Source organism: Sceloporus occidentalis, unplaced genomic scaffold (genome assembly GCF_023333645.1).
Source record: "Sceloporus occidentalis isolate IW3139 unplaced genomic scaffold, rSceOcc1.0.p SCAF_4, whole genome shotgun sequence".
NCBI lineage: Eukaryota > Metazoa > Chordata > Lepidosauria > Squamata > Phrynosomatidae > Sceloporus > Sceloporus occidentalis.
This window is the reverse complement of record NW_028316984.1, coordinates 139155894-139177612: the sequence shown is the minus strand read 5'-3', so window position 1 is coordinate 139177612 and position 21719 is coordinate 139155894. Positions and strand designations below refer to the sequence as shown.

General features: G+C 41.2%; 1 protein-coding gene across 1 annotated transcript in view; it reads right to left on the bottom strand.

Moving 5' to 3' along the window:
- GALNT16 (polypeptide N-acetylgalactosaminyltransferase 16) overlaps nucleotides 1-21719 on the bottom strand; it is a 247414-nt gene that overhangs the window by 59670 nt on the left and 166025 nt on the right. Inside the window, exons 4-6 of the mRNA XM_089521755.1 lie at nucleotides 12034-12101; nucleotides 2646-2711; nucleotides 474-595 (exon numbers count right to left, since the gene is read on the bottom strand). Coding sequence (XP_089377881.1) covers nucleotides 474-595; nucleotides 2646-2711; nucleotides 12034-12101 — 256 coding nt within the window. The remainder of the gene's footprint in view (nucleotides 1-473; nucleotides 596-2645; nucleotides 2712-12033; nucleotides 12102-21719) is intronic.

Below are 21719 nucleotides of genomic sequence, written 5' to 3'. Positions count from 1 at the left end.
GGCACATCCAGGACGAGAGCTGCCAACTCAGCAGTATTGTTTCTCTTCCTACCCCAGGGTTAATGCTTTTTATTCAAAATGAACTCCACACAGTACTTTATTCCACATCTCAGGAGATGAACTCCCATGCTGCGATATATTTTGGGGAATGTCAATCTAGCTATAGTTGAAAGAGAGCATGGAAAAATTACTTGGTTATGCTGGCTGGGGTGGAGCCAGCATAGCCTGATAGCTATAAGCTTTAAAAAGTAACTCTTCCGAGCTATGAGTGGGAATAGAAAAAGAAAAGAGGGGCTTGTAAACACAGGAAAGAAATTAGCCTCCCTCATTCCTCTTTGAAGTGGTTTGCACCTTGTCCATCATTGCAAGTGTGTAAGAGGCTGGCTACTACTCTATGATTCTATGATTCTACTAGCCAATAGCAAGAAGGATGATGTGAAACAGGGGGCAGGCGTGAGAGAACATTTACTTACCTCTTTCACTCTCTGAAGCATCGGTTGCAGCCATTCACTGTTTACCTCACAATGGCTGTCAAGGAAGGTTAGAATATCAGCAGTTGCCATTTCCGCACCTCGAACTCGAGAGCGGATCAGCCCTGAAAAGTGGAATCAAGGAGTGGGGAGGGCAAGGGAGAGGGAAAATATGGTTGAAAAGCAAAGTAAAGAATTGTTTAAGGAGGAAGTAAAAGAACACTAATGCTTAGATCAAGAAAGAGCATCTTGCAATGTTAGAGTGCAACTCCCAATATCCTCAACAGGGCAGGGCTCAAGTCAGTTGCAGTCCCAAAATATCTGAAGGGCTACAAAATGAGCACCTCACCCATAGAACTGCACCAAACCATTTTACCAAGCCAGCTATCAAGGTGACTAATGGCACTTCAGATGACAGCTCTGAGCCCTATCCTTAGTAAAGGGATGCAGTAACCTGACATGAGATCCAAATAGTGATGATAGGCTGTGAAAACAAGAGCTGCCTAGACTTCTTACAACAGTATTGTTCTGGTTCAGAGGACAGGGATGAGAAATGTAGTGATCAGAATGTGCATGTTAGCACTGCACGTTAGTCCAATTCAGAGTCATAGGTTTTAAAGAGGGATGGATCTGATATAACTGTGTAGTGCAGAGACACCCCAGTTTGCATAACTGATGGAAAAATCACGAGGCACACACACATAAGAAGAGTAGTCTTTCAAATATCCTGACCAGAAGCCTCTTAGGGATTGTATGTCAAAACCAGCACCTTGAATTAAGGTCAGAAGCAAACTAGTAGCCAGTTCAGTTGGTACAAGATTACTGATACAGAACAGGTTATAATCTCAATCTTCAAATGGCTTTATTGCTGACCAACAAAATTTTTGTTTTATCTGGATTGAGCCTCATTTTATTCATCCCCATTCTATCCTTTGCTGCATCCTCACAATAAGTCAGGAATTCCTCTTTGGCATCAGTTGTAAAAGAGAGATGGAACTGGGTATCAGCAGCATAGTGATGACTCCCAGCACCCAAACTACAGGTAACCACCCCCAATAAATCTTTGTAGATCTTTAAAAAAAATAGGCAACAGTACTGAGCTTTGTGGGAACCTACAGACTAATGCCCAATAAGCTAACAAAACCATCTGTCAGAACTACCTTCTGAGAATGTTCAACCAAAAAAGACCAGAACCACTGCAAAACATGTCCTCAAGACCCATCTATATAAGTGAAGAAGCCCAGAAGGAGACCATGAATGATGATATGTAGCAACAAACATCCCTTCCAGTTATCAGCACGGGTCACCTATCAGGGCAACCCATGGCTATTTCTGTTCCATAAGTTGAAATCCAGGCTGGAACCAATCTAGGTAATCACTTTCATCCAAGAAAGCCTGGAGTTGCCACTCTAAGATCTTACTTAGCAAAAGAATACTGTATTAGAAATTGGTGAATAGTTTTCTAAAGCAATCTGGTAAAAAAATTGCTCAAAAGCAGTCTTCTACCAGTTTTATAAAGAGCCTAGAAACATTTACAACCCCAACCCTTCACTACTGAACTGGCCAGGATTCTTTTGCCATCTCTAATCAACCAGGATAGACATGAACAAACAAAAGTGCTTGAGTATATTTACAGTCTTTGTAAGGGAGGAATGGGAGAATGTTAGACCTAGTTGGTTCTGTTTGTGGTGATCCCCTTAGCCTAGAACCTTACCCTCTTTCCCACATTCCCAGTGGGCACAAACCATCACTAGAGAGGGTGTGTGTCAAGTTTTAGAATGACTGCAACCAATCCAGCTCAACTCCTTTCCATCTCAACAAGCTGTGCTAGTTTTGTACTTGACTGGTTTACAATGGCTTGAAAAAGAGTATATGCACTAAAACTGAATTCAGTGCAAGACAGAATTGTTCTTGCTTTAAGAGAACACATTCATGGCTTGGGAATGTTCATACATCCAAGCCTTCTGGAGAGACAGATAAAGCTTTGGTGTCCTAGCAAGGGATGGTCAGTATCTGAACTGCAGAGCAGCAACTCTGTCAGATCTTTCATTTTTAACAAATGGTTTTAGGAAAAGCCTTGGCAGCTCTATATCTCTCCTTCCCAGAAGTTTTAATTTGCACTGCCACTATGTCCCTGTTAAAGTAAATGATTCCTCCAGAGTCTGTCATGCTCACCTTCTCGACGATTGTTGCGTAGACACTTGACCTTTGGTATCTTGGTAAGGAGCTGGCAGTCCTCAGCTAAAGAGAAGAGAAAACAGTTGGCACACATAGCTAGTTTGTTTGGCATAGACAGAAGACTGCAATTAATTCTTCCCATGTGTTTCAACAGAGGACAAAAGCATTGCTTTCATTTAGGATATCAATCACTCTGTTAATTCCAAAACAAATAGCCTTAATCCTGTCACCTAAAAGTATCACCCAAAGAACTCTACCTGCCTTTCAGCTCCCTCCCCAACCCAAATGTTCAAGCCAACATTTTGCAGGCAAAGTGAGGCAAACCTAAGTGTTCCAATAATTCTGTGTCTTAATGAAGCTCAAGATCTCCTTCCCCTTCCCAAAATACTTGCAGGAAGGGGCAGTTTGAAGCACTCTGGGAGTTGACAGGAAAAGAACATTTAACTCTTCATCTGCCAGACAATTCTCACCTGGATTCCCCCTCTCCATCCTGCTATTATTTCTTTATTATTTTCTTTATTTGATTTTATTTATATGCTCCCTTTCTCCTAAATTGCACCCAGTGGCTCACAAAATATAATTTTAAAAAGGACAATTTTAAAAACAGAATTTAAAAAGTTGCATTAACATAACACATTAAAATATATAATATTAGACATATAGTAAATTAAAAATATTAAACCATGAAGCTTCCCTGGGCACAGTTACATATTAAAAGCCTGCTTGAAATATTTTTGTCTGCAGGAGAAATGAGAAAAGGGAAGAGGCCTAGCCTCTCATGGGAAGGAGTTCTAGAGGATGGGAGCAGCCACCAAGAAGGCTCTGCCTCGTGTCTTCACCAACCGAGCCTGTGATGATAGTGGGATCAAGAGAAAGCAGAGTTCTCGCAAGTTCATATGGGGAGATATGGTCTTTGGTCTGGACCTAAGCATAAGACACTGATTCCCTAAATCCCCAACCAGCATGATCCATGGCAGAGAGATTCTGGGAGTGGTAGCAGGAAAAAAAAGTAATGTTTCCAAGAATGTTTGGAAGATAAACATGAACAACTGGTAGGAGTAAAAGCAACTGCATGAGGCTTTCTAGAGACTCTCTCTCTCTCTCACTCTCTCTCACACAGAGTATCTTATGTAATGCCAATAATTTTTCTCTTAGGTTCCTTTTCAAGGGAGAAAGCTCACTGAAACTTGGCTGTATGCAGCTGCAGTCTTGTGGAAGTATTCAAGTCACTAAAGTATAACAACTTCTTACATGCCCCCCAAAAATTGTTTCACAAATATATATATTTGCTGGTTAATGTGCACACAGAGAAATCCGTCTGAGTAAGAGAAACAGACTATTTAATCCCCAGCTACTTCTCCATCCCTCCCCATTTTTGCCCCAGCCAACACTTGAGACTAAAAATAAGACTGGTTGTAGAGAAAAACAAGGGGAGAAAGGGAGATTAGCAAGATAAAGTGTTTAAAGAATCCTTCACTTTCTGCATTTTCCCTTGCAAATGCCATCCCTGTTCCTCCATCAGCAATACAAGACAAATACAGAATTGTGAACCCTGCATTTGATTTTTAACATACTAATAAAATAATAATAAATAGTTTATTTATATTTCCCGCCTCTCCCTGCAGATCAAGGTGGGATCACATCAGTAAAAATACAGCACAATACATAGACGTTTTCTGTTGCCGCTCCAAAAATCTGGAATGACCTGCCAGAGGAGATCTGCCTTATAACATCTTTGGAGGCCTTTAAGATGGCAATAAAAACAGATCTCTTCCGGCAGACCTTCCCAAATTGACCTCCTTGGAATGTTCACTCTCCAGTTGGGAATTGTCATTTTTAATGGTATTTTAAGGTGGGAGGGAGATAGAGATTTGGATTTTATATATTTTGCTATGTTTTTTATTTGTGGCTTGTTGTGTTTATTTTTATTGTTCTTATGTTTGTTGTTACCCGCCTCAATCCAATACAGGAAGAGGCGGGACACAAATAAATAAATATTATTATTATTATTATTATTATTATTATTATTATTGATACATCAGTAAAATATTAAAATTACTATTAATCCAATAAAATAACAAATCATCATCTAATCATCCAATAGTTATACCGTGATAATCAAGGGTGGAATATTTCAATCTGGTAATCCATATATATGATTCGGTGGGTATACTCGCTGGAAGAGATCCATCTTGAGTGCCCCTTTAAAGGCATCTAGGGTAGTAATGAGACAGATCTCTTCCGGCAAGCTGTTCCACAACTGAGGAGCTGCAGCAGTGAACGCTCTATCGGAAGTTGTTACCAGTTTAGTCCTATGGTGTTCTAATATATTATTTCCAGAGCTTCTAAGAGTGCAGGGCAGATTATGTAGGGAGAGGCGTTCCCGCAAGTAACTTGGGCCTGAGAAATAAAGGGCTTTAAAGGAGATAACCAACACCTTGTATTGCGCCCAGAAGCTAATCAGCAGCCAATGAAGAAATTTTAACACCGGTGTTAAATGTTGTTCTGCCTGTTGGATTTCAGGAAAAAGGGGACAAGGTTAGTACTGTGGGCATTAGTTAGATATTGTGACCCAAAACACACTGCAGAACTAATCCATTTTGGGACTATAGTTTTTTGTGGGTTTTTGTACAGTAGCAGAACATGTTACAAACCATCCTGGGCATAAAATACTGTTTGAAAACACTGAAATTCTGGACCAGGCCAACCACTACCATGTCAGGATGCACAGGGAAGCCATTGAAATCCAAAAACAGCTGGACAATTTCAACAGGAAAGAGGAAACCCTTAAAGTAAACAAGGTTTGGCTACCAGCCCTGAAAAACAGCAAGATGAAGACTCAACAAATGCAAATGAGAAATCTCCCAGGGTCAAGGGTTTCCCAACAGACAATGAGCACTAATCAAGCAGACACTAATCCTCTTTTGCAGACCCTCCCACCCTGAGGCCTGCCATTAGCAACAGACCAATCCACATGCAAATCATTCCTGCCTTCCCAGGTCACACAGTGTGTGTGTGTGTGTGTGTGTGTGTGTGTGTGTGTACCCAACTCCTTTCCAGGCAAGCATTCTCTGAAAATGCCAGCCACAGATGCTGGCGAAATGTCAGGAAGAAACTATTCTAGAACATGGCCACATAGCCCAAAAAACTATGGATGCTGGCCATGAAAGCCTTCGACTTCACAGTTTGAGATTGCTTTAACTACCCAAGCTCAATGACAGGGAATTCTGGGAATTGTAGTTTTGTGAGACATTTAGCCTTCTCTGTCAGAGAGTTCTGGTGCCACAATAAACTACAATTCCCAGGATTCCCTAGCACTGAGCCAGGGCAGTTAAAGCAGTCTCAGACTGGATCATTTCTGCAGTGTGTTTTGGACCTAGGAAAAAGAAAAGGACTGTAGTGAAATGTTGAAGAGGAGGTAAAAAAAATGAGCAGTTGGTTAATAATAGACCAGTCTTCCCTGAGGATGTGGACATGGATCATCCTTACTCTGGGAAGACATGTCCCAAATCTCAGGGGATTTAGGCTAGTGGATCTGAGCAAGATATAACTTCTTTTATCTGAAATTATAAACTCTGCATCACATTTATTTAGATTCTGATACAGAGGGCTAAGACGGCAATATACATCTCTCAAAGAGCAGAGTGCAGAACAGCAAACTCCCTGCACAGTGCAGAATATGAAGACTATTCTGGATAACACTGGCTGTTCACTTGTCCACATTTGATGCAATAAATGATGGGGTGCTCTGCACAAGGGCCATACTTTAAATCATGTTTTTTAAAAAGCTATCTGATATGGGAGACTGGCAAGGTTTCCCCCCTATGTGCCAAGGATTGGAAGAGCCACCATGGTGTAGTGGTTTCAGCAGTAAACTAGGGCTTTGGAGACCACGGAAATCCACTGGGTAACCTTGGGCAAGACACACTCTCTCAGCTTCAGAGGAGTGCTAAGGCAGACCCCCTCTGGAAAAATTTTGCCAAGAAAACCCTACGATAGGATCGCGTTATAGTCGCCATAAGTCTGGAACAACTTGAAGGCACACAACAACAGCCATGGACTGGCACCATATTTGTGCCCATTGATTACAATTGTTTATTTCTTGGAAACGTGCTGTGGATTTGTAGCCAATAGCTCACAGACTTACAATAGCCCATGGACATCATATTAAATTGCATTGCTGTAGATGAGTTAAGATTTGGACCAAATCTAACCACCAGAAAACCAGGTCAGCAAGGTAAATGCTGAGCAGAAAATGTTAAGCCAATGCTCTTTCTTTCTTTCTTTCTTTCTTTCTTTCTTTCTTTCTTTCTTTCTTCATCACTTTGAGTCTCTCTCATGCCCCAGTGCCAGCAGCAGTTGTATTCTGTATTCTGTATTTTCTATCTCTTGCACCTTCCCCCTCCCTTATCATCTTTGTGCCACCTTAGCATCCTGGCAAGAAGCACAAATGCTACCAGTCAAAGTACTTTTCTTGGCACCTCTGTTCTGGAACTTTTCCATTTCCACAGCTCCACACTGCCTGAAATATTGCTCCCATGTGGGCACTTTGTCAGGCACAGTATCACTGAGATGCAGTGACAGATACCCTTGATTAAAGGCTACTGCAATACTATTGGACATCTGCTAGGCATGGAAATCCATGCCATCATCTAAAACCATGAATCCATTTAGGTTATTCACACTCTGAAAACATGGCAGTTACCTTTCTAGTGATGCTAGCAATGTCTAACTGAAATGCTCCCTTTATTTGAAAGTGATGATTAGAGAATATATATTAAAAAACAGATTTTTTTTTAAAAAAAATCTGAGAATGTAGAAAGATGGAAAACTATTCAGCATCTATTTAGAGCAGATATTTTATAACACATATCATGCACGCCATGCACAGGTGCAACTGAGGTTCAAGGTATTGGTGTTGTACAATATCTTCTGACATATTTGGGGAAATGATGGAAGTGCAAGGAGATGTTTGGTTTCCCTTTAGAAACAGGTGACATATTTCCCCCCAACACACCTGAGGGATCAAAACAGATGATAAGAGACTTAGGCGCGGGACAGACCACCCGAAAAAGGCAGCCTGCAGGCAACCTAATTTCCTCTGGAGGGAAGACACAGCCGCCAAAACGTGCCCTAACCCTAGAATCGGCACCGGTATGCCACTTGTTGATGGTACAGTTGGCCCTTCTTATACACAGATTTTTTATACACAGATTCAAGCATACATGGTTTGAAAATGTTCAAAAAAGTATAAATTTCAAATATCAAACCTTGATTTTCCATTTTTTATAAGGAACACCATTTTGCTATGTCATTATATTTAATGGGACTTGAACATACATGGATTTTGTTATACACGGGGGATCTTGGAACCAAACCCAGCGTATAACAAGGGTCCACTGTATGTACCACACCTTAGAGTTGAAAAGGATCTTTTAAGTTAATGTGGCAAAAAGACTTTTTTTAATGAGGTACATTATGCTTTTAGCTTTTTACTTTGTTTCAATGTGTTTTTAACTGTTGCAATGTAATGTTTTTTAAGAAAACTGTTCACTTACATTTTTTTAAAAAATGTATCAAATAGAGGTTTTAGTTTACTTTGTTTTTTGCTGTGTAAGCTGCCTTGGGTCCCATGATGGGAGAACTTAAATCAGGGGTAGGCAACCTTTTTGAGCCGGGGGCCGGGTTGCTGTCCCTCAGACAACTGGGGGGCCGAAGCCAAAAAATAAATAATTAAATATTTTTTTAATAAATAAATAAATAAATAAATAAACCGGGACAAATGTAGGACAAAATTTTCAAATGGAGGACACTTTTAAAAAAAATGGAGGATACACAAAAAAATGCTGATTTTTACAAAAATGTTAATATAAATGCATGTTTCGGAGGCTTCTATAGACAATTGCCCCCTTGCCCGCCGCTTGCCCCCCCTTGCCCGCCTCCTCCTGATAGGCCAAAGGCCCCACACCTTCACGCGAGAGGCCAAAGGCTCCGGCGGCAATTGGCGGCAGGACTGGGCTTGGGCCGGTCCCAAGGCCTTGCCGGGCCGCATCCAGCCCACGGGCCGCAGATTGCCTACCCCTAACTTAAATAAATACTCCCATGAACCATCTATTCTAACCTGCTTCCTTTTAATTTGAATCCATTTGTTCAAGTCCTATCCTCAGGAGCAGGAGAGAACAAGCTCACTCCATCTTCTACCTGACAGTCCTTCAGATATTTAAAAATAAATGCCATAGCTATTCAAATATAATCTGTGGACATCAGAGTGGGAATGGGTGAACAATACATATCCAAAACTGACTGCCCTCATTTTGGGAAGGAAAAAGGGATAACATGAGCAGAGTAATCCATGGGAGTCTATTGTGTTGGCTCTAAATTTCTGCCTTTATTCTTAGCCAGACTAATAAAAACTCAGCAGGGAAAACTGGCTAAGCAGACTCATCTTCCTTCTCAGCAAATGAAATTATGCTCCCTGGCCAAACTGGAGCTAGGCATGGATATATCAGTATTTATAGTTCGTCCCACCTTTACAGAAGCAACTGTTGCTGTGCTCACTCAATAGCTGACAGCTGGATTTAAACATGTAAACAGTGTCAGGGAAATTACTCATTCTATTCAGCAGATAATTTCGAGTAGGCAACTGAGCCAACTATCTGAGATATTTCAGTACTAGACAGTCAAAAGCTACATACCAGCCCCCAACCTTTAATTCTAGGACAACATACACTGCAATATCTAACATGTTTAGAACCATGGAAATATAGGTAACTGCCATATACCAGGTTAGACTATTTGTCTGCCCAGTGCAATGATATCTAATGGTATGTTCTACAGCATCTCAGGCAATTACTGGATTTCTCCTGCTGAAAACACCAGTACTGGATTGAACCTGAGACATTTTGCATTAGAACATATCTAACATTGTAATTAGAATTTAAAGACATGGCCATGTTAGTCTGGAAAATCAGTATGCAAAGGAATCTTGTAGCACCTTTGAGACTAACTGAAAGAAAGAAGCTGTTAGGATGAGTTTTCATGGACTTGAGCCTACTTCCTCAGATGTTCCACATGTATCTGAGGAAGTAAGCTCAAGACTATGAAAGTTCATGGTACCAGCTTCCTTCTTTCCTTCCTAGTCTCAAAGGTGCTACAAGATCCCCTTGCATATTGCAATTAAAGCATGTTCTAGATGGTGAACGTTTTAGAGACATAGGCCCTGTCCAGATGGGCCTTTTAGTATGTACTGAGTACATGCTAGGGTTGCCTGGGAGCGTCCTTTACAGACTCTCCCTAACCTTAGCATGTACTCCGTACGTCAAAATGGCGGAGCCCTGTCTACATGGGTGCTGCCATTTTGATGTGACGGCTGCGCCGTGTCACATCCAAATGGTGCAGTGCAGCCATTACGTGCTGGTGCCACTACAGGGCGCTTGTGGTGCCCTTTCAGAGGCGCTGAAAGGAGCTCTGTGCGTATCGCTGGCGTGGCCTTTAAACAACCACGATATGGAAGAGAAAGGGGCCGAGTAGCCCCTTTCTGTCTCTCCCCGCCGCTGTCAGGGTGTCCTTGGGGCATGAAGCTGTATCCCGCCATAGTGCCCAAACTCAAAAGCATTCCCATACCAGGTGTTACCCAGTGCTGGAGAGGGGACTTAAGGAGTGGGTGGGACTTCCCTGGAGAAATCTGAAGGCCTGTTCCTCCTCTTCCCCCTGCCCTCTCAGGCCTTCAGCTGCCTAAAAGCATGGGAGAGTGGGGGAGAAAGAGGAACAGGCACATGCTTGTTCCTGCTCTTCCCCCTCCCTCTCATTTCCCCACGTGCCCTCAGAAATGGCTTCATGTACCAGAGAGGCATAGGTTTGCCACCAAGCCAGTGCTACTCAGAAAGATGGTCCAAGAACTGGTGTAGGCCTCTTTAATTGCACTTGTGTAATTTGTGTAAGCCTCTCCAATTGTTTTTGTTTGAAGAAAGTTACAGAGCTTCCATAATTATGCTGTTGTAATTATTAGACTAAATATGCAGACTTAATATTGGAAAGTCTGGAATGCATTGATATTCAAGGCAGGGCCTATGGAGCACACATGCCTCCACACACAGTTTTGCCCTACATGTGAACAGGCAAATGTCAATATAAGGCTCCAGAGAGGTAAACAATTGCACTCTCATCACTGCTGTAGCCTTACATGTTTGATGCTTTTGATCCTAGTTTTTGATTCCCCAGATCTTCTTGTCACTCTTGATAAAGGTGAGAGTGATCTGTGCTTTGAAGCCTAGAGCAAAGGATACCCACCAGGAGTTAGCTTTTGTGGTGACTATCATTGGTGTGTTCTGTCCTTCCTAGTACATGTCTTTTACAAACTCTGTCCCATTACATTTTGCATAGAGCAAAACTTAACTTAATGCCCAGTCCATGTTTAGTAACCATGTCTTTGTTGATATTTCAATTAATAGGAAGCACTTGGTTCCCCAATTTTTGCTAGTGCCACAGTATATAGAGAGGGGAGCTTTAACCATATCTTCTCAGCAATAGTTCCAATAAAAATCACAGCTCTCACTGGTACTAAAGTAAGACAGAAAACTCCCTGTGGCATCTATGGACTCTTTCATTCCATATGGACTATGATGTCAACCCCACTACATTTCTTATTATTTAAATGTACAGAAATAGTTGCTAATGACATTCAGGGGCACATATAATTTTACTGCCAAACTGGTTTTCCAGAAATGGAAGATTTCTTAGTCATTTTGCTCAACACTGGGGGGGGGGGGGGGGCACTAAAAAGTGGATTTGGATAGCGGAAGTAAAAACTATTATCTTGTGCCAGGTTCCGGGAGGAAGGGTAATGCCTCTTGTGGTAGAATTCCAGATGTTTATTGCCCTGGGATAGATCTGATTTATGAAAGCCTCATAAAGAACATGAGGATAACAACCCTAGCCTGCCAAGAACACAGTGCAGCAGTCATTAACTTCTCATTTTTGATCTTCCCTAACTATGACTCCTAACAGGGCGCACTGCTTGCCTTGCTTATGATAATGGGTCACACAATCCTAGCTGAACATTCTGACTTCCTACTAATGACTGCCACACCAAAAACTGACAGTCCCTCTCCAAACTACTACCCCAAACATTGGCTAATATTGTTTCTTTGGGTAGTAATTAAAACAAGCACAATAAAACTTTGCTCTTCCTTTTGCGCACTCTCTCTCTCTCTCTCTCTCTCTCTCTCTCTCTCTCTCTCTGAAGATAAAAGAAAGCAAGGAAAGGAAAAATCCTCAGTAAAAGCAAAAAAAAAAAAAAAAAACCAACCCACATCTGCAGCAAAATGAGTTTTAAAAAACTTTAAAAAGGATTATTAGAAAAAAAGTGAAGAAAAGTAATACTTACGATCAGAGCTGAAATCATCCACTAAAATTATTTCCTGGATCAAGTTGGCAGGAGTACGATTCAGAACACTGTAATAAAGTAGGAAGAAAAGGGGGAGAAAAAGTCATTGTTGTGCTTTCAAATAAAATAGATGGCACTTAATGGTCCTGGTACACTGATGACTGGAAATAGGCCTCCATACATGGATTACTCCATCTCACCTGCAAAAGGTCATTGCTAGTGTGACTGTTTTATGAGGACTGTTTTAACACATTACACAATCTAAAATGAAATTTGGCTCTTTGATTAATATACCTATATTTTATGTATATTTTATGCATAATTTTATTTTATAATTTAGATTTTAAAGTATTTTTTAAAAACAAAACAAAAAAACAACAACCAAAGCCTTAGTATTTTCAAAAACCTGATGTTTGAGCAGATCCTCTGAGTTCTCCATATGAAACAGCTTGAAGTGTGAAGGTGCTTTTACAACCCAAAAACGACTACAAGTCTAATCCTTAGGGAACACCTCACCACACCTTACAATATTTGCTTGACACAGAATGCCAAGCTGGCAGGGTGGGGAGGTGTGAGAAATTAATGATGCTCCATTTGGTGGGAATGCTCTGGGACAAGAGAGGACTTTTTAAAAAAAAGTTCTGTTATACTCTGGTAAGTTCCTGTATGCATGTTTCACAAATGAAGAGGAGAACAACAACCTGTGTAACAGGACAAAGTTATTTAGCAAACCACTGTGCTATCAGTTTCATCTCTCCTATCCTGTCTGCAAGGTGGTGAGAATAATAATACTGACCTATCTGACAGAATTGTAGTAATTAAGGAGTAGGAAACTCTTCCTACTTTTTAATGTTGTTGGTGCCGTGCCCTCAGGTGTCACCTATTAGAGGATGCATGTATGGAACCAAAGCCAGTCGGGTTGGGGGCAGAGCCAAAGCTCTTTTATTACTTATTTGGCAATTCATATATAAGTATAGATATTTATAAGGGCTGTGCAGACTGGCCACGGCTCCTTTTTGCACCCTGGAAAGGCCAGATCAGGGCCACAGTGTGTGGTTGCCGTGGCCATGATCTGACGCAGCTGGAGGTGGCTGCAGGCCACCCCTTGGGGGCAGTCTGTACAGCCTCTCCTTCATTTCCTTCCCTCCCTGTCCCAAAGATTTTTGGGGGAGGGACAAAATGCTTTTTTGAGAAGTCTGGGTTATTGAGAGTACTTTTGAAATCTTCCCGGGACTGCATGTGGTTCCTAGACCATCAGTTGCTCACTCCTATGGCAAGAAAAGCTGAAATCATATTGATTTCCTTGAACACTGCTACAAGGTTTTTTAAAAAATGCTAAACTGTATTATGAAGGACTAGTTTTGCCCTGACATCATACAGGATAAGATGCTGCAGCCGGCACCAGCTGTTTGAAACATATTCCAGAACATATCTTGTGACAAATAACTGGTGCAGACACAACCTGAGTGACAGCTATCTCATGAGGCACAAAGAGGTGCCAAATGAGCAAGTAGTTCATGAGAGACAGCTGTTTCCTTCTGTGCGAAAGATGTCAAGCAGGATGAGGAGCTAGTGACTGAAAACCATCCCCTGAAGAGAGCAAGAAATGCCAGTGGGAAAGCCATTCATGATGCCAGTTTTTTAAAAGTTTCTGGCACTTAAGCATCTTCTCATTCTTTCCAAAATCCTTTTGGCTCTTGGCAGGAGCTTCAACTTTGGCTATCTCAACTGAAAATAATTGATCTAGAGGTGCTGTACACTTCATTTTTATTTTGTGAACCACCCAGAGAGCTTCAGCTACTCAGATGGGGACGAATAGAAATGCCATAAATAAATAAAAATTGTTAAGTCATCTCTAGACTTTCTTGTTACGGATATTGCAAACATCTTCACATGAACTCTGTTTCTTGTTACATGTTGTCTTCTAGCCAAGTCATGGAGTTTAGTCACAGTGGCTAGAAGATTCGGAGCATGAAATTTCTTACATGAGCTAGGTCTTCATTAGTAAGCTGCCCCATGGCATTTACGGCTAGCCTTAGGAGTGATTTCAATGCATTTACTGACTTGTATTCTGACAACCTGTGTAAGGAAGTGATAGAAAATGGTCACAGATATGCCTCTTTGTAATGTCAAAGCTCCAGAAATTGACTGTTTATGTGTTACTGAGGTACATATCTGTGGCCAATTGCTAGCTGTCCTCCTGAGGGCATTTTAAAGAATGTGACTACAGAAACATAACATTAGAAGTGGTCTTTAGCAGAAAGCAATCAGCACTAGCATCATAGTAACACCACATCCCGCTTTGGGATCTGTACTTTGCCAGCACTAGGGCTTCTAAAAAGCACTGATAACAGACAAGGGCAAAATTCTCTACCAGCTTCACAAATTTGTCCTGGATTATTCAGTGAAGTGATCATCCTTCCTCCCTCCAAGTATATAAATACATTTCATTTTCAAGAACTGAAGTACTCTCAGCCCTTCACATTCAACAGCAGACAGAGTTCATGTGAAGATGTTTGCAATATCCATGACAAACAGCTAATAATCCATATGCAGTTGGAGACTAATCACATCAGTGCTCTGTGCTCTGATTGCTTAGTCCAAGGGGGAGCAACAATTATGGTCTAAGGGCCAATTTTCTCTCCCAGGGATCCTCTGGTTACAAGGACCCAGGAGTGGCCAGGAACCCACTTCTGATTTGAAAAATGAATGCTTTAAAATGTTAAACAGTGCACAAATGCTCTGTGACTTACATCAAAGATGAATCCCTGTTCCTGGCTGGTCCCAATAAGGACAATTTACCAGAAAAGTAGTAATCTAGGGTGAAGGAGGGGTGGTGATAACAGCCTTGGGGGGGGGGGCACACGTGGACCAAGGAGAAACCTAGCCCACCCCTGGCTAATGATGGGGAATTTCTTTAACTTTCTAATCACGTTCATGGCTGCTGAGAACTATTTTGGGGCCTCAGTAAAAAATATGTTTTTCAGAAGGCCCCACTCCCAGCTGTTTGTCATCAGCAGTCCTGCATAATAGGCAGGTGCTGTCAATGGGAAACGTTAAGCTGGCTGGCTAGATATCTCTGGACCAAGGTGGTGGCTTTGAATGGTAAAAGGACTCCTGGCTGTGCATGAAGGGGAGGGATCCATGGAAGGGACTCTTCTCATCTTCCCCTTCTGCCTCTGAACTGCTGGGGTTTGTCTTCTCAGGCCAGAGTACTCTGGGCAGCCCCTGGAGTATTCTGGCCCTGAATTCCCCCTGTTACCATTGCTGTCTCTGCAGCAGATGAGGGTGGCTTCCTTTCTGAGATCCCTATTATGAAATCCTGGCACCATCTCTGAGGTCACAAGGAGCTCCATTCTTTGTATAGATCTCAAATGCTGTCTAAGCCCTGCTCTGTTTCCCATGGAACTCCCTCTTCAGGACTAGCAATTATCACCCCCTCTTACTCCTAATTTCTCGCTATCCAACCTTTTCCATCTTCCGTTTCTGTCAGCCTCTAGTGGTTCTTAAGACTGCATTGGTTTTATGTGTTTGCATGCACTTCTGCCCATTTCTAGATAAAACTCTTTAATTCATTTTAAAAATGTAGTCTTGCAGTAGTGAGTATTTGTTGTTGTTAACTTCCCTTGAGTCGATCCTGACTCAAGGTGACCCTGTGGATGAAACATCTCCAAAACTCTCTATTATCCACTGCTCTCCTTAGGTTCTGTAAATTCATACCTCCTTAACAGAGTCCATCCATCTAGCATGAGGTCTTCCTCTCTTTTCTACATTCATACACCTTTCCTAGCATTCTTGTCTTTTCCAATGAGTCATTCTTTCTCATGATGTGACCAAGGTACAACAGCCTCATCCAGGGAGATTTGAGGCTTGATCTGTTCTAGGACCCATTTGTTTGTCTTTTTGGCTATCCCTGGTATCCTTACCACTGTTCTCCAGCACCACATCTCCAATGAATTGATTTTCCTCTATACATCTTCTTCACTAGTCAGCTCTTGCAAGTGTACATTATAATAGGGGAAACAATGGCTTATACGATTCTAACTTTCCTGCTCATCTGGATAGCTTTACATTTTAGTGTCTTTTCTCATTCTTTCATAGCTGCCCTCCCCATTTTTAGGCTTCTTCTTGTTTCTTGACGTCAGTCCCTATTATGATCAATGTGTGCCCTAAGATATAGGAACTCTTTCACTATTTCAATTTCCTCATTGTCTAGGTTGAATCTGTATAGATCTTCCATGGTCATTATATTTGTTTTCTTTGTATTGAGCAGCAAGCCTGCCTTTTCACTTTCTTCTTTGATCTTTCTTAGTAGTTGTTCCAGGTATGTGATATTTTCTGCTAGTAGTATGGTGTCATCTGATATCTCATATTATTGATATTTCTTCCTCCTATCTTCACTTCTCCTTCTTGTGTGTCTAAGCCTGTTCTTCATATGATATTTTCTGCATACAAGTTGAGCAGATAGGGTGAAAAGGTGCAGCCTTGCCTGAACCCTTTGCCAATTGGGAATCGAGTACACATAGGTGTAAAAGATCCCTGAAGTTACCCAATTTCTCAAAGGACTCCTATTGAAGCAATTAATTCCCACAAATACCAAAGAGACACCATCATTGTTGGTGGGTAACACAGTCCAGGAACAGATTCAGGAGACTTGCTGCTACCTGCTAGTAGGCCTGTGTATAAAAAAATCTGTGTATGTTCAAGTCCCATTAAATACAATGGCATAGCAAAATGGTGTCCCTTATATCAAATGGAAAAATCAAAGTTTGATACTTGAAATTTATACTTTTTTAATATTTTCAAGCCATGGATGCTTGAATCCATGTATAAAAAACAGTGGATAAGGAGGACCAACTGTATATCAACACAGACATGACCCAGACCCACTTCTGGGTACTTCCGGGCCTTTGTAATTTGTAATAACTATGCCTCTCCCTTCTTTTGGCCCCAATTACATTCTGTGGGGCTGCAAAAATACCAGCATATTTTAGCTTCAAACGCTTATTGCAGTATGAGCCTGAGAAGCATTTCAGCCTATTAGAATGAGAAAATATATGTTAAAAAGCTGGGACACCACTCAAAAGAAGAGGTATAGTCATCTAGGAAATCACAGAAGGTATGACTGGGTCCCAAAATAGCCAGAGTCCCTCCAACAATCCCTGTTTGGCAGGCATAGTTGCAATTAATCTCCTGTTGTCCCACCTTTTCAGCAGCTTTTAAAATGTCCCAGTTTCACTCTCTTCCTTCCTTTGTCCTCAGCCAACATGGTGCAGCAGTTTGAGCACTGGACTCTGGACACTAGGACTTGTATTCCCTTTTAACCTTGGGCAAATCACACCCTCAGCCTTAGAAGGAAACAAAGGATGACAAATCTTGCCAAGAAAACTCTGATAGTGTAAGCTTTAAGTCTGTATTCAACTGCTTAGTCAAAGCTCTGCCATTTTGCATTTAGGAAACTATCTTTGTAGTTTACATGCTTCAGGAATGTGCTAAATCTCTGAGATCCCATAGACTCTCAAAGGGGAAGACTGGTTGATTAGCCTAAAGGATATTACAGGCAAATGTCTCAAGCTCTTCAAGGACTCCTCAGTGTTGCATTCCTTTTGTTATGCAGCCTATGCAAAGTGGAAAGACTAGACAGGGATCGAATGCTAGAGATAAGCAAGCTGAAAGGCTTATTGTGTACTGTATATGTGCAGTTAGAATAGCTGTGTTGTGACCTTTGCTTCTCTATAAAAGCTGACTGTTTTTCAATAAGGTTTGTTTGTCCTATTTGCTGTGAAGCAGCTTGGAAGGGAGACTCTGCCATTTGATCAAAGTTGTGTGTCTTTGTGTGTTAATATCACAACATGGCCACCTTAGGTTCACCATAGTTCCAAAATGACTTGAAGGCACAGAACAACAACCATTGTCAGTTGCTGCAAACTGAGTTCAGAAAGCAAAAGTAGTCTGCACTCAATTAACTAATAAGGGAAGAGGTTGGACTGTTGGAATCTTGCCCTTCCCAATATGTTCAGGCAGAAGCAAACTGTTGCAGCCTCTTCTAGGTTGCCTGTTCTTCCCAATTCATTGTTTCAGCCATCTTGACTACGCTCATATTGACCACATGTTTCCCAGTTTTCATCTGCCAAATGCTGAAAGATACACAAGGGCCCCATGCTATGTATATTATCAGAGGCTGGGGAATGCAACCACATCTCATGCTAATCCCACAGTTCCATTGAGATTATCAAGTACCCCCACTCTCTGCTGTACTTCTGAATTTAGATTATGCCTCAGTTGCATTCATGGCAAAACTCCTTCCCAACATTCCGATAGCATTCAATATGGAGACAATAAACTTTACTTGTTTTAGTAATTTAGAAAGGCTAAGCAAGACTTGAAATAGAAAGAATAGTAATTTTCTTTATTGCTGCGAGCTTTAGAGGTTTAAAGGTGTGCAAGAGAGAGAGACGCACAATGGCACTCCATCACAATTACATTAAAATCTTGATTTACACTCATTTCATTGGGCAGCTTTCCCTTCATCCCTACTGTTTTAGCTTATGTTTGAGGAAAAATTCAAACATATTGACTGGGATGATCACAGGCTTCACATGGTAGAAGGGGCTGTACCATCTGAGGTTTCATGCAGTGAGCTTGTGTTTGACAAGGTAAATTATTGTTAGGGGGCTTTTTTAATGTGAGGGTTTTGCCCATACCAATATATTGTGCATGTAAGCATAAATCCATAATCTCTATATCGAGGCTTCTAAACACCTTAGCTATTTGGTCTTTTCCCATGAGAAAGCGTTAACAGAAAGTTCCTTGCTGCTCTGATTCACTTCTTATTCTTGGTTTTATGATAGAAATGAGGGGAGGGGGAGTATCCAGCACAGTTTTCAAGGTGCTTGAGGTAAGCCATGTATCTCAATAAAATGGATCTGAATGCACTAGGCTGGGCATGAATTATTACTACAAGTATAATTGCTGCCGCATTCACCTACACAGCCAGTGCCCATACCAGTCAGTAATTACTGCAAAGTGTTATGGGGTACATAGTATGAAAAGGACTGTTCTGTTTCAGGTATTGGCTTCTCACTGCACAGGACTGCAGCAAAACCAGGCAAGCAGGAGATGGGAGCATAAAAACTTCACAACATGAAGGGATTTTCCCCTCCAGTTGTGGTGACTAGTCATGCTTCGATACAGAAATATTTCCACATCCCCACACCCCACCCCAGAAAAAAGCACAGCAGGCAGAGTAGGCCTTCCAAAACAATTAGCGTCTGATTTGATTTTGATTAATTAGCCATTCAAGTAGCACCTGTTGAAAATTACATGTAATTAAATAGTTATGGATGATTGCAGAGTTGTTTTCCTAAACAGAAGTTTAATGTCACTTTGGGGAATGGCAGTGAGGAAGAAGTCCACCTGATGTGAAATGTTAATGCCAAAATCTTTAAAAGTAGGTAATGAGTTTCTATCCCTAACTTTAGTGGACTGAGTCCTTTCAAATCTCACCCAGTATATTGAAATCTAGGGACCAGAGCTTGATAAAGCAGCTTCTTTGGACTACAGCCCCTAGAAACTAGGAAACTGTAATTCAAAAAGTAACTATCCCAAGTTGCACTGCATTACATAGCAGCTAAGACTGGAGAGGTGCCGTTTAGAACTTCACTTCAACTGTGAACTCATCCTGTAAACTTAAGAAGAAGAATTCTCTGCCCCACAATATGGGGCTAAATCCCAAAATCATATCTGTACTCTGACTGAAATCTGAAACATTTTGTCTGAGACAACAAAATGGTACAGCTTAATTGTTGTTTTGCAAATCTATGAAGAAACCATTCATTCCCTCCATTTGCAAAGTTTAGGGTCCAGTGCTGGTTCTTGTGTAGCAAAAATAGTATATTAACAATCCAAATGCAACATGGAGGTATTAGCAAGCTTGAGGGTACAACAAAATCTTTCGGGGGGGATGTTGGAAGGAGGGATAGAATACAACAAGAACTGAACATGTGCAGTGATAACAGAACATGGGAGCCCACCGAAAAAGAAAATGGGATTGGAAAGGAGGAATAGAACCAGCTGACTTGCTACTACTGGCTGGTAAAGAGAGTGTGAAACAATGTGTGTGGGGGAGAACACAAAGGAAGATAAGGAAGAGAGTATAAGGGGAAAGTGGAATTATAACTCATTTACTATATGACTGTCTCTTTCTCGATTATCTTTTGTTCCATTTCTTTCCTTTTTTCCTCCTCTAAGAGAAAGATTTTTAAATAAGCAAATAGAAGAAAAGACACATCAATATAAAAAGAGGGGAGAAGACTATCTAAGGACTTTATCAAATGAACAAAAAGGATGGGAGTTAGTGGGATGCTCCCACCAATATTTCACAATAATGCTATGATTATCATGTGATATTGCGATTATCATGCAGTTATCCCAGGAATAAAGAGGCATTCTAGCACCGCTTTTTATTCACAGGAAAATCCTGTGAATAAAAAGCTGTGCTAGAATGTCTCTCTATTCACGGGATAAATGCACGATAATCGTGATGTCGCAAGATGTTGTGTGATAATCATTGTGTTATTGTGCAATATTGACAGGAGCATCTCTCTATGCTTTCGTCTTTTTTGCTTGTATGATAAATTCCTAACTGTTTAGATCGGCCATTTCCTGCATCACAGAAGCTATGTTTAAAAGTCCTTGCTCAGGCTTGTTTCACATGCTACATGAAGGCAGTGCAGTTGTTACCATTTTGTGCATCTTTCCACAGCATTCCCAATAGCATACAATATATTAAAAATTCTACCCATGATTTTTTTCCTCTTGTTAGAGTGGTGTGCAACCATGCATTTTGCTGTAAGAATGTAGGTGATGTTGAATATGTTGCCAGGAGCATTGTGGAAGGGTAACCATAGGACAGTGAAAGTCACATTATTCAGGGATGTGAACAATCCTCCAGCAGTGAGGTGTAGTCTAAAAACAACTTTTGCAAGCACTTCTAAGCTCCGTTCTTGAGTAATGTATAAAACAATATATTGCCATCAGAAATCATTTAATGACTCTCCCCGTTCAGTGCTGATACATTCTTGGGACCAGGTTATCTACAGGATAAATGAGGGTTTGCTTCTGTCATCAATTTGCATTGTGGACCAGCTGCACTAAAACCAGTTCTAGTCTTGGGCCCTTTCATTACTCCACAATTACAATGAGTTGGGTAATCTCATCCATTTCCTCAAATCCAGGCACCTAATTTGCATATTATGCAAATATTCTAATCATGCAAATTACTCATATGTATTTTAATTTTGCAGATTCCATACATTAATTGTTGCATTTCCCCCCTCCACTATATTTCAACGTTTATCGCTCCCCCCCCTTTTTTTTTTTTTTTTTACAATTACAACTGAACTGAGAAAACTAGTCTTTGCTAATGTTTAAAGTGCTGGACATGGAACAGAGAGAACCAAATGTCTGTTTGGTCATGGAATTTACCCCTTCATTTTGCACCATTACTGTCTCTCAGCAAACCTGCCTGAAAGTCCCCTTGCTTCTTCTGCTCTGTAACTTACCCTGTCACTCTCCATTCCCCCCATTCTTTCCCCTGCTTCCCCTCACACCCCCACAGTGCTACATTTCCCTGGCTTCTTACACATTGCCACTCATACAGCTCTTCCTCCCTTAACCCCTACACC